Source organism: Nilaparvata lugens, chromosome 1 (assembly GCF_014356525.2).
Source record: "Nilaparvata lugens isolate BPH chromosome 1, ASM1435652v1, whole genome shotgun sequence".
NCBI classification, from domain to species: Eukaryota; Metazoa; Arthropoda; class Insecta; order Hemiptera; family Delphacidae; genus Nilaparvata; species Nilaparvata lugens.
This window is the reverse complement of record NC_052504.1, coordinates 13,252,104-13,270,492: the sequence shown is the minus strand read 5'-3', so window position 1 is coordinate 13,270,492 and position 18,389 is coordinate 13,252,104. Positions and strand designations below refer to the sequence as shown.

The window sequence follows — 18,389 nt, the reverse complement described above, 5'->3', positions numbered from 1 at the left end:
ATGAGATAGACTTATCACTTGGTCATAACAGAACTATAAAATATAACTGCGTCTATAGAAATATTCACTATAATCTGCATCCTTTATAAATTACACCAATAATTATTTTGAGTGAATCTCACTATCCCTAAATCATCATTTGCGAGGTCTTATTTGACTTTTAACTATCCCACATATATTTTTGTTTTGTCCCTCACATTATTGATGTGATTTTGAAAAACTTGGTCAGGTTCTCTGAAAGGTTAATGAAATAAATCACAACACGTTCAGATCACAATTAAAATTATTCTATTGTATTAAATCCTTGAGTGAATCATTTTTTCATCAGTCATAATAAATTATCTTTATTATCTTGTAAGCTAATTGTAGCAATTGGTAATTAATATTATAGTATTCAAAGGTTGAATGAACATCTTATAATTAGTTATGTTGATTGGATTTTATTGAGTTGGATATATTGTGTTTGATGATGGCTCTATATTGCATCAGCCAGACGCCGGACCAGAACAGAATCATTGGCCATTTGAGTCTTCTCCATGCCAATTATATTTCATCATTCAACTTTCAACAAGGTGTTTTACCTATATTAGTAACCATGACCCAAATAAACAGTAATTTTATCACAATTGTTGGTGAGTTAGAAAGAAATATCATATTAATATTGCTCAAGATTCTGAAGAAGCATAGACCTACTTTGATATTCAGAATTATGAGGAACTGGAAAATTTTCAATGATCTTCAATACATGGTTTTATTAGGTTTATTCGATGTAATACAGATTTTCAAAGTTGTGGTATTCTGAAGTTGGCATTATTTTCTAATGTCGAATGTAATAAATACATAATGTTAGAACTTGTAACTAAAAACATAATGTATTCACTCGACTGGCTTGTGAAGATGTTCATGTAGAAGCATAGCCTAACCAAACAGTTAGATCTGTGGTAGGAGTCTTCAGACTGACCAATCTCGTTGTAAAATCTGTAGATGCTTCTGCACAATAAGGCGAAACGATCATAAAATACCAGTGAGTGAACATTTTTCTACTCAAAATTTCTATGATTTTTGTCGTATTATTCTTCAATGATACAATAATAAAAAACCCAATATGAATATAATAAATACCAGTATGTTGGATAAAAAAACAGGAGGAATGCATGAAAAGATTTTATTGATTTCATGTGTTCATATTTTTGATTACATTGTCTCCACTCATCGGCTCTATTATAGTTCCCATCTTCGTGGTTACAGCTGGAGCAGTCAACTTTCTGAAGGCTTTTTGAGGCAAGAATGTTGATCCTATTGGAGCTCTTATACTAGCTTCAAAGTCCTTCACACAGGTGAATGGAAATGGAACATCTGACACCTGTCGATCGAAATATATAAAATACGTATAAATATATAAAATATATATACAACTGAAAATACGAAATCTATAATGAATCAATATGAGATTTTATAGAGAAAAACTAAATTTATTAGTATATTATTTAATATAATTTATTTATATTATAGTAATTTATTTTATTTTGAAACTAAATTAGGATATTGAAGAAATTTTAGGCAATAGCCTGTTTTTTTTTTATTTTCCGATCATTGTATTGTTTGTTCTATCTAATAAATAAATAAAAGTGAAAGAGGGTGGGATTCAAATGGAATCTCCTGCAACTGGCCGATAGAAATACAAACACAATGAAGATTTTTCAAGTCAATACTATAGAAGCAATAGCAAGGTTAGCAACACTTACAAATAAAGGATATGTTCAAACAAGAGATGACATTATTTTTAAAATATCCAATTTGATAGAATGTTTTGTTTCCAAGTAAATACAATATTTTCTATGAACATTCAAATTACATTATTGTGCTAAACGTAGCCCATACATCATTGACATTATTTAAAAAATTCCAATTTCGTAGAATGTTTTGTTTCTAAGTAAATACAATATTTTCTATGAACATTCAAATTACATTATTGTGCTAAACGTAGCCCATACATCATTATTGCTGTTCAATACAGAGAAAAGATTTTAAGACAATCATTCGAATGCCCTAGAGTAGTACATCACAACGCCAATGAATATATTATATCATCATTAATTAAAGATACGACATATCTATTCAACCATATTTGAATATTATGCCTATTCAACAAACAGAGATTGTAAAAATTGTGAAATGAATCAAAACTTACCAAAAGAGGTTTGACAGGAGCGTCGTTGTCTTCATTTATCACAACATTGCCTTTATTCTCATCACGTCTTGGCAAAACTGTGGGAAATTTGACGATGAATTTTTCTCGTTTCCGTTTATTTTCCTTGATGGCATGACCACCCCACGAGCCCCAGCCCGGTAGCACCAGGTTCACATCATCGATTTTAGATTTTTTGATTTCATCTTCCTTTTCAGATCTGTGGATAGAATTAGAGCGTTACAACATGATGGATATATGACTGAATATGAAAGTAATTATTTGAGCAATAAGGATGAATGATACACAATTTTCAATCAATCTAAGGATGAAAGCATTACTTAAAATATGATTTTTTGGAATATTTTAGTATATTTATTTTGGAATAATTAAAGCTATAATAGTATAGATTGATATCCAATGAGAAAAAAATATGTGAACAAATTGACCAGATATAACATGAATGTGATGGTGTACAGATACAATCATCAAAAATAATATTTGAAATAAAAAATAATCAATCAATAGAGTTTTGATTTTTGGTCAAATCAATAAATGAAGGGTAGGGGATGGTAGTGCACCTTCAACTACTGCATTTCGTCAGTACAGTACTTATAGGCTCGGTTGCACAAAAGCCCGTTGTATTTTAATCATGTTTAAATGTAACGAGAGCTAATCAGAGAACCTTTCTTTTCAAAAAAGTATTTTCTGATTAAAAGAACAGGTTTTTGTGCAATTGGGTCATAGGAATTAAACCCAGTTTCAAATAGCATAGGAACAAAAACAAATTGCGTGGATATTTCACTACTAAATGAATGTACAGCGTAGGATGTTGCATTTTTTGCCATGAAACCTGGGAACTGGCATGTAGTGTTTTTCAAATATATAGTGGTATTGACAACACCAATGTATTTTTCTTTTTACTATGGAGAAAAAAGAAAAATATTTACTGAAATGTTTATATGTGTCTTTTCAAACCTTTTACTAAAATATTTACTGAAATGTTAGTAGGCCTAAGACTAGTTTAGAAAGAGTTGTGTATCAAAATTCTGAAGCTCTCTGATTAGTTGTAAGATGGTATCGTGGTAATCACCCAAACTGAATAAGAAGACTGGATATTGCCAAACTACATATTTATTAAACATCGAGATACCGGTTTCGATTGTTACACCATTATCAATCTCTGATAAAGTGAAACCAAAGTAAAGAACAGCAGTATTTATGCTAAGTATAAAGAGCAGCAGCATTTATAATGAGTATAAATATACATACTAAGTACTCACTGAGTACAAATACCAAAACCATTCTCCCAAATAATCGTTTATACTTCTGTATACTACAGTCTTTAGTTATCGTCTTTTTTGGAGAAAATCGAGCTTTTCACTTGCTTCTTCAAATTTATACTGAGTATAAAAACTGCTGCTTCTGGTAAACTAAAGCTAGAGTAAAGAGCAGCAGTATTTATAACGGTGTAACAACCGAAACCGGTATCTCGATTTGTAATGAATCTGTGGTTTGACAATATACTGAGGCCCGGTTGCACAAAAGCTGGTTAAATTTTAACCGTGATTAATTTCACGATAACCTATCAGAGAAGGCGTTTTTGAAAAGACTGCTTCTCTTATTGGTTCTCGTGGAATTAATCACGGATAAAATTCAACCGGCTGTTGTGCAACCGTCACCTAGTCTTTTTATTGAGGCTTCTAAATGTTGAAAACAAGAGGTTGCATTGAAATTTGGGAACAGAATAGTTTTGGGCTATGCCTGTTGTTCTATCCCGATCATATTCATATGATTTGTAATTATATCAACAAATAAATAAATTACTCACTGGAATTCTCTAACAACGTCATCGTCAGCAAACGCCTCGGCAATAGTCATGTTTTGCGTTTGACCTTCTTCATCGCCTACACCATTTTCATTGTCCTCGTCATCCAGATCCTCCCCGCCGGCTAAATCAGTTGGAACCACTGTTTTCAAAAACTTCGGCTTCACTTGTATCGTCCTTACTGGCTCAATATCTGTAGTTTTAGGCTCTTCTTCTTCTACTCCATTTTCGACTTCACTATCGCCTTCATTTTCAGGCACAACAACGGGTTGCACTAACCATCGACCGTTAGCGGTTTGAATAGTGGAGTCTCTACTGGTCGTTTCATCCAGTGCTTCGTCGATTTCTGATCTCACCACTTTTTTCTTCATAGCAAACCCTTCTCCTAAGTCATCTTTTATACTTGCACGGTCTCTATTTTTCGTCTTTTTGGGCAACGAATTCGAGATTTCCATTTGCTTCTTCAATTTTTCAACCTTCTTCCCCACTTTCTCAGTGATTTTGTCTTCGATTTTGTTGAACATATCATCGATATCTAGTTTTGAAGATTTAATCGTTTCACTATTATTGGTGGGTTTTGATGTTTTCAACTTTCCACTATTGTTGATGGGTTTTGATGTTTTTGACTTTTCACTATTATTGTTGAGTTTTGATGTTTTAATCGTTTCACTATTATTGATGGGTTTTGACGTTTTAATCGTTTCACTATTATCGTTGGGTTTTGATGTTTTAAACTTCACACTATTATTGATGGGCTTTAATATTTTGAACACTTCGCTGTTATTGGTCGGTTTTGCTTCGGTGTCAGAATTGTTGTCCACAAATTCCACCCCCTCCTCCTCCTCTTCCTCATCACTACTGCTGTCCTGCTTCAATCGTCTGGTCAACTCACGACTCTTCTGCAATTGCTCGGCCAAAGCTATCCTAGCCTGAAAATAAGATCAGAAAGAGTAATATTATTTGAATTGCACTTAAAAGTGTCCAAAAGTATAAGGAGTCAAGAAACGAATACAAAGCAAAAGATAGAGTTGGCAATGTTACGAAGTTAGCATAGAAACGTTCTCCTTGTAAAGTTGATCAAAAAATTTAAAGTGTCCAAAAGTATTAAGAGCCAAGAGATGAATACAAAGCGAAATATAGAGTTGGCAAAGTTACGAAGTTAGCATAGAAACGATCTCCTAGTAAAGTTGAACAAAATTAGTTCCAGGAGCATTTTCAATGAGATCAGATATAGACTTCCAAGATCATTATTATTGGAGACAATATATTTTTACAGTGGACGATTAATTCTATCAGAAATCCTGAAAACAAAAACAGTTTAAATATATTTTTATTGCTAATAATTCACTGTGATGTGTGGTATTACAGTTCGATATTCAAATTTGTGGATCAAAATGATGCAATATTATTTCAAGAGTTTGTGAAATTCATAGTAACTCAGCTTATGATACATGTATAATACTCTATTCGTTATTCATTATGTTATGATTCATTTCAAACTCTATTGGTTAGTTATTTTCTTTGACTGGAAATTCACATCAAGTGATTACAAAATATCAGAAACAATGCATTTCGCATTTACAATTCAATACAATAACTAATCACTATCAAAGTTGCTTTGATCAACATAGTAAATTGCACATTGATGAGTTCAGAATGAAGCGGATTCTAGCTAACCTTTCAGCAGTGGACCAGAAAAGAGTACTTGCGTAGCAACCTAGAGATCCCCGGTTCAAACCCGCTCATCACCAAAAGTATTTGAACAGGTCACTCCCGAGTTATCGGATGAGCACGTTAAATTAGTCGTACCCGGCTGAAGTATGACAGTCGTAAGGCCCATTGACGGTTTAAATGATATATTCAGGCGAGGTGGAACTACCGTCAGGAACTCCGTCTTAACTTCAGGAACTCCGTCAGGACTTCCGTCATAAATCATATTCTGTCTTATTTGTTAAATTAGTACTTATTTTTACTCATATTCTTAATATTTCCTATTGGTTTATTTCTTATTTTTAATCATTTTCAATTTTTCATCAACTTTTTTCTCTTGAAGAACTTTGTGATGTTGAATCGGGAACAGTTTTGGGCTATAATGCCTGTTGTTTCCATACCTGTATGTATTTTTTTTTTGTAAATAAATAAATAAATTCCCCACCAATAAAAGTCATACGAATATTATCATTATTAATGGACCAAACACATTAATTCAAATGAACATAGTACCATTCTACATAGATGAGAGCAGAATGAAGAGGATACTAGATAACCTTTCAGCAGTGGACTAGACATTTTATTAAATCATTATCTAAAAAGGTCCACATAAATAAAATAGAGAAGGTAATGAGATTAAAAAAGATTGGGTTCTAAGGAAAAGAATTATCACAGAGAAAAAATCAGGGAAATTTTTAAACTATCGAATTAAGTCAATTCAAATATAAAATAAGAAATCAATCCAAAATGTTCTTCATAAATTAAAACAGTTGTGGTTTGATTGCTCCCAATTATTTTAAAATTTAATGAAGAATGTTTTTAATATAAATTAAAAAATACGATTCTAATTTTCGAACTGTTGTTTTACTCGTAACCAGCACACGCTGGTTCGAAAATTATCGAATAAGGTACATCATTGATATGGTAGCAAAAAAGCTGATTGACCTGTTGTTCAGAAGAATGAGGTTTAAAGATTCTATCCTGGATAGATCAATTTAGCCATAAAATAGCCAATGATGATTGTGATCATAAATAAATAATTATGAAAATCCTAAAACTACGATGAACACATAATTGTTTGATTTCAATTGATATTCTTTTTGATAGGCTGTTAATAACTTTTTCCTACAGATACCTTGAAAAGTGAGCATTTCTGCACTGATTGCAGGCCGCAAAGAATCACTTTTCCGCTCTAGTGCGCAAAGTATTACTTTGCGTACTCCAGATTTGCTGCATGACAACGCAAAATAGTAAGTAGTAATATGGAGCACCAGTGCAGGAAAATCAAAATTAAGTTGGTAACACTGACTGTGGTATAGTGAGGTCCACGCTATAATGGCAGTGGAGAACAGCGTTGCCTATTTATTATGTGCCTTGATTAATTATATTTCTACATTGTCAAAAACAGTTTTGGCTTCGTTGTGGAGGTAGAAAAGGATAGTACTACCTACTTTGTCGAACGATAGACAAGGATAGCAACATCAAAGTTTATCAAATACTGTCATTATAACGTGGACTTCACTATAGTCATTTCAATGCTTACATAAGATAAACCCCCTTCAAGCAGTCAGATAAATTTTCAATTGAATTACTAATCATTAATTATGATTTAATTATTTTTATTATTCAATTTTAAATAAATTAAGGTTTTTATTGATAATAAAATTACACAGAAAAACATTTGATGGATTTCAGGGAATTTTACCCATAATTACCCACTTTCCATATTCAATGGTAACTGTAGGAAAAATTTAATGTGAAATACATGTGCAAAATTCCTCTGCTGCACTAAAGAAACCATTCCGCCCTCGCCTGAGGCTCGTGCGTAAACGTTTCTTTCGGTGCAGAAAACTGTCACTTTGCGCACTAGTTGCACAAATAACTATTTTATTACCTTGAAAAATATTGTCTCATGATAACTTCTTTCGAGGAAAACTTAACCCAATAAGGTTTTGCTGGTAACGCCGATCAATTTCAAGTAATTTAACATCAAATTTTTGTACTTTATAATCTTTAATTGAATTATTTTATATTATTTTCTGAGCCAATAATGAAAGTCTATTAGATTTAAAGTGAAATAGATGAGTGAAAACATGAGAGAAAAAAACAATTGTTATAATAAAAGTATGTTAGATGTAAAGTGAAATAGATGAGTGCAAACTTGAGAGAGAAAAACGATTGCTACCTCTTTGTCGTATTTGGCGCGGGCCTGCAGGCTTTTGGCCCAGTGACCGGTGGTGCGGTGACGCAGTGAGGCTCGCTCTTGGGCGCGCGACTTTTCAAGCTGGTCTAGCTTCTTGAGAGCCGCCTCAGGATCTTCCTTCTGCAATTTCTCGAAATCTTTCATCTCAGCTTTGATCCTCTCCTTTCTCTGGATTCGATGGAATCTGGGAATAATAAGTAACAAGTGACAGTAAACTTCAATACTAAAAATTATTATACAAATTCATATTAGACCAGCTCATTACGAGAAAAAAGCGAGGCGTTTGAGTTGGCTGGGACACGTTGAGAAGATGAGTGACTTAAGAGCTGTTAAAAAGGTCTTCAGAAACAACCCAGGAGGGTGAAGGCTGAGAGGGCGTCGGAGGAAGCGTTGGCTGGAGGATGTGGAGGACGATATTAGGAAGCTGGGTGTCAAGGGATGGAGACGTAAGGCATCTGATAGAGACGAATGGAGAGGCTTTTTGAAGGATATCAAGGCTCTGAATGAGATGTAGCGCCAAGGAATAAGTGAGTAAGTAATAGAGCTCATTAAAATTTGAATAGATTTCATAAGATATTCCAAGAGCATTTCAAAAAATTTCAGAAGTTAATTAGTTTGAGAAGTTGATCTTAGAGAAGACTAAGAATGAGTTAGTGAACATTTTAGTATAAAAAAAATTGATTCATTTCCAAGTATTACAGTGAAAAACAGTAGTTGAAGCAGTTATTGAAGCTTGGAAGGTACGTCCTAAAAACTATTTGGGAAATGTCAGATTTGAACACATTTGACTGAACTGGAGGATCCTTAACCTTGATATGTGCCCAAAAACTTGAATTTTGGGGAACAGCTAGTTGAAATAAGAGCCAACTACTTGATAGCAACCAATTAATGAGCTTGCTCAGTTCGTCAGATTATAATACTAACACTGAAAAAATTATTCATACCACAATGATTCAACTTTTAAAACGTTGGCGTTCCTGTAATTTAGTTTACAGCTTTTGAGTTGGAAGGTATGTTAATTTAAACGACATAATTACAAGTACTGTAATCTAAAACTGAACAATACTCCAAATCAAATTAATACAGTTGTGGTTTGATTGCTCCCAATTATTTTAAAATTTAATGAAGAATGTTTTTAATATAAATTAAAAAATACGATTCTAATTTTCGAACTGTTGTTTTACTCGTAACCAGCACACGCTGGTTCGAAAATTATCGAATAAGGTACATCATTGATATGGTAGCAAAAAAGCTGATTGACCTGTTGTTCAGAAGAATGAGGTTTAAAGATTCTATCCTGGATAGATCAATTTAGCCATAAAATAGCCAATGATGATTGTGATCATAAATAAATAATTATGAAAATCCTAAAACTACGATGAACACATAATTGTTTGATTTCAATTGATATTCTTTTTGATAGGCTGTTAATAACTTTTTCCTACAGATACCTTGAAAAGTGAGCATTTCTGCACTGATTGCAGGCCGCAAAGAATCACTTTTCCGCTCTAGTGCGCAAAGTATTACTTTGCGTACTCCAGATTTGCTGCATGACAACGCAAAATAGTAAGTAGTAATATGGAGCACCAGTGCAGGAAAATCAAAATTAAGTTGGTAACACTGACTGTGGTATAGTGAGGTCCACGCTATAATGGCAGTGGAGAACAGCGTTGCCTATTTATTATGTGCCTTGATTAATTATATTTCTACATTGTCAAAAACAGTTTTGGCTTCGTTGTGGAGGTAGAAAAGGATAGTACTACCTACTTTGTCGAACGATAGACAAGGATAGCAACATCAAAGTTTATCAAATACTGTCATTATAACGTGGACTTCACTATAGTCATTTCAATGCTTACATAAGATAAACCCCCTTCAAGCAGTCAGATAAATTTTCAATTGAATTACTAATCATTAATTATGATTTAATTATTTTTATTATTCAATTTTAAATAAATTAAGGTTTTTATTGATAATAAAATTACACAGAAAAACATTTGATGGATTTCAGGGAATTTTACCCATAATTACCCACTTTCCATATTCAATGGTAACTGTAGGAAAAATTTAATGTGAAATACATGTGCAAAATTCCTCTGCTGCACTAAAGAAACCATTCCGCCCTCGCCTGAGGCTCGTGCGTAAACGTTTCTTTCGGTGCAGAAAACTGTCACTTTGCGCACTAGTTGCACAAATAACTATTTTATTACCTTGAAAAATATTGTCTCATGATAACTTCTTTCGAGGAAAACTTAACCCAATAAGGTTTTGCTGGTAACGCCGATCAATTTCAAGTAATTTAACATCAAATTTTTGTACTTTATAATCTTTAATTGAATTATTTTATATTATTTTCTGAGCCAATAATGAAAGTCTATTAGATTTAAAGTGAAATAGATGAGTGAAAACATGAGAGAAAAAAAACAATTGTTATAATTAAAGTATGTTAGATGTAAAGTGAAATAGATGAGTGCAAACTTGAGAGAGAAAAACGATTGCTACCTCTTTGTCGTATTTGGCGCGGGCCTGCAGGCTTTTGGCCCAGTGACCGGTGGTGCGGTGACGCAGTGAGGCTCGCTCTTGGGCGCGCGACTTTTCAAGCTGGTCTAGCTTCTTGAGAGCCGCCTCAGGATCTTCCTTCTGCAATTTCTCGAAATCTTTCATCTCAGCTTTGATCCTCTCCTTTCTCTGGATTCGATGGAATCTGGGAATAATAAGTAACAAGTGACAGTAAACTTCAATACTAAAAATTATTATACAAATTCATATTAGACCAGCTCATTACGAAAAAAGCGAGGCGTTTGAGTTGGCTGGGACACGTTGAGAAGATGAGTGACTTAAGAGCTGTTAAAAAGGTCTTCAGAAACAACCCAGGAGGGTGAAGGCTGAGAGGGCGTCGGAGGAAGCGTTGGCTGGAGGATGTGGAGGACGATATTAGGAAGCTGAGTGTCAAGGGATGGAGACGTAAGGCTGCTGATAGATACGAATGGAGAGGCTTCTTGAAGAAGGGCAAGGCTCTGAATGAGCTGTAGCGCCAAGGAGTAAGTGAGTAAGTAATAGAGCTCATTAAAATGTTAATAGATTTCATGAGATATTCCAAGAGTATTTCCACATTATTGGAGAAGTAGTTTGACAAGTTGGTCTTAGAGAGGACTAAGAATAAGAAAGTGAACATCATAGTATGAATTGATTCATTTCCAAGTATTTCAAGCACAGAGAAAAACAGTAGTTGAAGCAATTATTAAAGCTTGAAAGGTAGGTACTAAAAAAAATGTAAATTTCAGATTTGAACACATTTAACTAGAATGGATATCTTTAACCTTGATATGTAACTAAATACTTGAATTTTAGGGTTAGTTGAAATAAGAGCCAACTACTTGATAGCAACCAATTAATAAGCTTGCTCAATTCGTCAGATTATAATAATAACACTGAAAAAATTATTCATAGGTACCACAATGATTCAACTTTTAAAACGTTGGTGTTCCTGTAATTGAGTTTACAGCTTTGGAGATTGAAGGTACTATGTGAATTTGAACGAAAAATAAAAATTACTGTTATCTTAAACTGACCAATACTTCAAATCAAATTAATACAGTGGAATTAAATTTACAAATCAGAATATTCTACGTACTTTTTACTCTTGATTTTATTTTGTCTCGCAGCTTTTGTCTCTTTGTATCTCCGCTGAGCGCGAGTCTTTGCCATCAATGCTCTCTGCTCCATCATTTCTTTCAGAGTCAATGGAATGGGTGGTTCTTTATCAACTTTTTCTTCAACCTGGAAAAAGACGATAAGAACGAATTAATAACAGGAAAGCATATTAGAAAACCATCGAATAGTCTAATAAAGTAAAATAGGAACTGTATTCAAATCATATTCCTGAAAATCAAGAGATTTTGTTTTTCTATTGAGGAAGTGACTGGATTGGTGGTCATGTATCCAGGTATATTATTGCTCAAATAAATTGAAAACATACCCCTGGTATCCACGTTGGACGGGTGACTACTCAAGGAGGCAACAGAATTTGAAAACCACTACTTGGTGGTTTAGAGCCACCTTCTTCTATGGATACTGAACTAAAATAATATCAGGAATTGATAAAACAATATAATCTATTTGTAATGATTTACAGTTGAATCCACGTTGGACGGATGACTAATCAAGGAGGCAACAGAGTTTGAAAACCACTTCTTGGTGGTTTAGAACCACCTTCTTCTACGGATACTGAACTAAAATAATATCAGGAATTGATAAAACAATATAATCTATTTGTACTGATTTACAGCTGAATCCACGTTGGACGGGTGACTACTCAAGGAGGCAACAGAGTTTGAAAACCACTTCTTGGTGGTTTAGAACCACCTTCTTCTACGGATACTGAACTAAAATAATATCAGGAATTGATAAAACAATATAATCTATTTGTATTGATTTAAAGCTGAATTGATTTGAGAAACTTACCACAACTTCATTACGATACTCTCTGCTGGCTTGCAAGATTTTCGCCATTTGCTGTTCAAGAAGAGTGGGAGTCTGAAAACCACCAAAAAATAAACTTACAACACAGAATAACGACCTGAATTATCAGAATTCAATATCTTCAAAATGTGACTTGTTGAATACCAAAATAGGCACAAAATGATGACACCATTGGTATCTAAACATGTTTGTTATTTTATATAGGTGATATTTTTTGACAAAATCCCAGCAACAGTATCTAAAGCCAAAATAGTCTTTACTTGACGCAAAACACTATGCACATTCCATTCAAGACAGATTCTTATATCCCTTGTATGTTGGTCTCAAGTACTAGATTGAGTTATTAATAATATTAAACAGCAATAAGCCTTGATGGATTGAAAAGCTGATTAAAATGCAGAACGTCTGGAACTAAAAATTTCTAGAGATTCAGATTTGACTCGAATAGAGCTAACATATCTGGATGAATATCAATTATTGGAGAATTTCAGTTCATAATTTGAGGGTATATTGGTTTGAATACCAGCATCTCTATGATTCATAACTGATTAGTAAGTTTAATAGACATGAATAAGTTACTCTTATGTCTCTTTGGGCCGGTTGCACAACAGCCGGTTGAATTTTAACCGTGATTTTTGTTAGCCGTCTTTTCAAAAACGTCTTCTCTGATTGGTTCTCGTGAAATTATTCACGGTTAAAATTTAACCGGCTGTTGTGCAACCGGGCCTTTGGATCAGAAACATTAATATTTCCAGTGAGAATATTCTTATTAGTGAATATTTCACAGTGCAAAAATATGAAAATAACTTTGAGACGAACTTCAAGAATCTTGTTGCATGCAATACTTGTTCTGTTAAACGTGGCCCAACAAATAAATCGCTTCAATAACTAACTCAAATAATGCATAGTACTGTACTATAGTTCAACTTCCAAGTCAAGTTTTAAACAAATAACCATGAATAGTTTCTTTTGATAATCTTGATCGTTTTTCGCATTTGCAATCTACAGTAAAATTACATACAGTAAATGTAAATGTATAAGAAAATCTTATGTGATGTTGGAATAAGGACTAAAAACCTCTGCTATGAACGTTCAATTCGTTATAATAATAATACTGAGGGTGATGCCCACATAAGCTCTTAGGCTTGTGCGTGGGTAATGAGTGAGAGGAATGATGATGATGTAATAGTATAGCTAGTACTGATACATTGAAACGAAACTGGTCAATAGCTAGTTGCAATGTTCACTGCCATGAGATGCATTATTATTCAGTTATTGAAATAATTTTTACTCTTCTTCGCAAAGTAAAAAGGTTGAAGAAATTAAACTTACCTTGAATTTAGACATGAAACTAGCAGAATCATCCCAGGTTTGGATTTCTTGAGACTTGGGCAGAGGAAAACTGACTTGCTCGGCTGCTCTTTGGTGATGGACTATTGCGTTCCATTTTCCCAAATCCTTTTTCAAATTCTCATAGCCTACTGCTCGTTCCACCTAAGAAAGCCACAACAATTCAGTTATTCCAATCTTCAATTAGCATTTGGAACAGATTACAGAATTGTAATTGAATAGATTAACCATTTTTTCAAGGATTGACACTTGAAGAGATGAATTAGCATTTTTATTATGTATCATGTATATTGTGTGTAAATGGAAAATAAATTTATTTTAGATAAATCTATTGCAATCTCGAAATAAATTCAATTAATTTAACGCTTGACAGTATTTAGATGATAGCTTATCTTATTTATTTCATTGACAATTACGAATCATTATTATAATATATAATATGATTGGGAGAAGACAACAGGCATAGCCCAAAACTATCTTCTCCCAAATTTAAAAAAATAAAAGTTTCAAAAAAGAAAAAGGTTAAGATTTCACTGAAGAGAGAGTAATGCATTAGTGTTTTAAATTTCACTTTCACTTTGCATTATCACCTCATTTAAAATGAAAAATGATCCTACAAACATGCAAGATGGGTAGTCACTTTATTCTATTGGAGAGATAGCAAAATTGATATTATGGAATATAGAAACAAGTAATTACTCTAGTCGTCAGATTCTAACTTTAGACATTCTGGAAAAAAATTGCATAGCCTTAAACAATTTCTTACAATCTTTATATGATATAATAAATCGTCCAGTGAAATAGGATGCGACGTTTTCTACATTCGTTATATTGAATATCAAATTTCTAATAAGGTGATTGATAATAACCAATAATAGTGAGTTATTATACTTACTAGCATCCAGTCATCTTGTAAATTATACGACCTTTACCATGATACAAAGAAAGGTTATTCAGCATTTGTCCTTATTAATTTTATTTAATGAATTGCTTTTCTAACGGAAACCTCTAAATAAAAAAAAAAATCATACAGTAAACAGTGTATAAAATTTGGACCTCTTGGAAATTTAGTATTGATTTTAACATGTAACAAACACTTATTTTGGACGATATCTTCAATATCGATCCCATATCATAATACCGGGAAAGCACAGTGTTGTGATCACTTTAGTGATCAGTGATTATTGTAGGTCCTTGTGTTAATAAATAATGATTGAGTGGAAAATATTATTTGTTAACATATTTACCTTATCTAATTCTAGTTTTTCTAGAGGTTTGTCAAGACGCTTGGAATTGTTTTTCGCACTGGTTATTTGCTTCTTAATATCTTTGTGAGCGGCCTTTTTCTCAAGCACTTTTGTTAGACTGGTCACATTGACTGCATTCTTCTTCTTTCGATCCCTGGCAGTGGTCAGGTGGAATTCAGACACCTCAAGGGTTGGCTCTTTTCTTGTTGGAGCCTCCACACTGCAAACACAACACATAAACACGTGAATATCGTATAAGAATCACGATTAATAAATGAAAATATATGTTTACAAATGAATGAATAGAATTGTTATGAATGAGTATAATGTTTGCAAATGAATATTTTCAATTGATTACGAGTAAAAAGTAACGATTAATAAATGAAAATATATGTTTACAAATGAACGAATAAAATTGTTAATGAGTATAATGTTTAAAAATGAATATTTTCAATTGATTAGGAGTAAAAGGTAAAATTCTATAGAATTGAAAATCCAATAGATGCAGATTGATTATAGGTTCACTGATTTCTGTGATATAAGATAGAGGAATTTTTTCATTCATTTTATTACCTGCACTATTGTTAAGACATGTTTTGTTTACAGTATCTGCTTCTGCTTCCTATGTATTTATTTCATGTTTTTATGAAGATATTCAATTGTTTTTGTGAAAGTGCTGTATTATCTTATGTTAAAAGCGACATTCCTACATTCACGTTTACAAGGAATGTATTTACGTGAACTACATTTTATGTTTGAATGCACCAATCACGGTATCCATAACTAATATTAATAGTAGTCTACACTGTAATTATGAATTTAGAAACCAAATGAATAATTGACTGAATCTTGAGGAACTATTTGAGTTGAACAGTGAATGTCTGATGTCAACTTACTATGAACTAAGATACAACATCACTCAATTTTGAGGGAAAGATTTGTCTCATCTGTGAATGTCCAATGTCAGTGTTGATATAATTATGTCCATAGCTTGTAGAGCCTGAGATCTTAGAGGCTTTTTGCACGCAATGTTTTTCTGCAAAATGCTAATATTTTCATAGCAGTAGAGGTGACACACACTGAAGGTGCGTCACTCAAAAATATAGTCAGGATATTTTCTACTTGATATTTTCTAGTTTGCCTTTGAAATAATCAATCAATATTTTTTACTTCAGTGTTCAGAGACTGACATGTTATAACTCATGTTATCTTTCCAGGTCACAGCGCTAGCACGGTTTTTGAATTTTAGGCAGATTCAGTCAGTTAACATACATTTATACCGAAATATGACCAGTACTGGACATCAAGAATGGAATAGGCTTGACTGTTACTAAGCTGAAAAATTACAGCATAACAAACTGCATGAAGCCACAAACAGAGCTGTAGACTGGTTAAAGCAGCTAAGAATAGAACTGTGAGTGACTCTGGAAGAACTGAATATTTTTATTTTTAGGCTAGGCTTGAAACTGATATTTTATGTTTTGAAGACGAGGGTCTGAGACCTGATTATTGTTTTATATCCTGAAAATAATTTCAAGGCTGGTGTTGGCGTCGTACCATACGACTGAATGAATGAACAGCATATCAAATCTCTGTACTTTCCAAGTATTATATACAACATGCTACATACTTTAAAGAACATCTAATTGATTTGGAAATGAGGTACATTATTTTATATTACATTGAAAATACGAAAAATTAACTTTTTCATGGGAGACAATGATGGATGGGAGAGTATTAGAATATCTTATTGTTTCAAACTCACCGTTTCTTCTTATACAACTTAGAGACAGCACCAAGAAGTCGATTATGAACATTTTCAGGGATATCGTCATCTTCTTCAAATCCATCAGAATTATAGGCGGCATCATCAATTTCAGCTGCTCTTTTGAGTTTCTGATCTGAAAAATTCAACAATGATTAATATAATAATCCTCAGAAGTAAGTAACAACTTTTTTAATGGGTCTCCAATATCCGCACATATTCAGGAGAAGTACCTGTTAAAGGATGTTTCTAACCTTGTTGATGCAGGAGTTTATTTTATTACCGTACTCGCTATTCAATTATTTGAACTATTATACTATTAATTACCGTAATTATATTTATTAGAAATTGGACCTATCGTTGATGTAAATAATTTCACTACCGTACTGTCTTTTTGTTACTGTTTTTCCATTAATTGGACTATTTCATCGAAATATATTGACTTATTATATTATGTTAAAGCTCACTTCGTAATTTGAACAAAAGTTTGTTACGCAGATTGGGTTGTCAATATCTAGTCTAATCACAATATTTCTTGTTGAGTTAATAAAGCTAGTGTTTATTTTAACGAGTTGTTGTGATAGTGATAAGGTGGGATTGCGCTCAATCTTTATTAAACATTTTATACTCTCGACTAGCTAATCCATGAATATAGACCATATTATGACAGGAATTTAACATAATTTCAGTAAGTAGACTGATATTACTATTGTTATTTTTTTATACTTTGTCTCTATAACTTACTAGTGTTTGTTAAGGCTTTTTTGAATAATTAATAATAAAAAAAAATTATTTTAAAAATAAAATCCAATTTTAAGTTAAAAAATTAATAATAATGAAAACTTGTAAATTGTAACCCATACATTAACTTATCAATAAAAAATGATTTATCTCAAAAAATAAGTGAGCTTATTATCACAATTTGACAATTAAGAGAAAAGGTTCTTATCAATTTGATTTGTATTGAAGAAAAACATTAGGACATAGCAGAAATTACACTGTAAATTTTCAAAGAAATAACTTGCTAGTAGCCTAGCACTTAGAAGATTGCTAGTTTGAAACCAAAAAACAACCAAGATAAGTATACATATCGGAATCAACTTGAATACTTACTCATCTTAAAAAACAAAGAATTAAAATTACATTTAATAAAAATCTAATAATTATTTAATCAATAACAGAAACAACGTGGATTAAGACAAGAACAGTTCAGTGCTTAACCTCAAACTTGGCAAGCACGCATTCACTGCCATCCCTATCCAAAACAAGAGCTAATGCCTCCTGGAGCATAGAACCGTATTCAATACACAGGCATACTTGATACTGCAACATACTTAATACTGCTGTATGAAACAAGGAAATTAACATTCTCTTCAATGATGCTATTTTGTATAATTATATTTATACATACAACATCTTGTGTTCAACAATATAAATTTTGTCAAAATGAAGAATTATTTTGACATGTTGATCACCTGTCTTGAAGTAGCGCGCGGGATTTTTGAATGAAAGGTTGTAGGCTCGAGTCCAAGGATAGAGTTATTTCCTTCTGATAATGTTTAACTTCAACGACTATTGTTCACATAATTAAAAAAAATATATTGTCATGTTAATTA

General features: G+C 32.7%; 1 protein-coding gene across 1 annotated transcript; it reads right to left on the bottom strand.

Annotated features, from left to right (window-relative positions):
• Positions 1-1,151: 1,151 nt before the first annotated feature.
• On the bottom strand, positions 1,152-18,100 carry LOC111064052 (U3 small nucleolar RNA-associated protein 14 homolog A). Its single transcript, XM_039430689.1, has 10 exons — positions 17,887-18,100; positions 16,774-16,909; positions 15,009-15,228; positions 13,744-13,905; positions 12,394-12,465; positions 11,564-11,709; positions 10,432-10,633; positions 4,020-4,945; positions 2,192-2,408; positions 1,152-1,363 (listed from the first exon to the last, which is right to left on the bottom strand). The coding sequence occupies exons 1-10, from the start codon at positions 17,888-17,890 to the stop codon at positions 1,175-1,177; spliced, it is 2,274 nt and encodes a 757-aa protein (XP_039286623.1). The 5' UTR covers positions 17,891-18,100; the 3' UTR covers positions 1,152-1,174.
• Between the last annotated feature and the right edge of the window lie 289 nt (positions 18,101-18,389).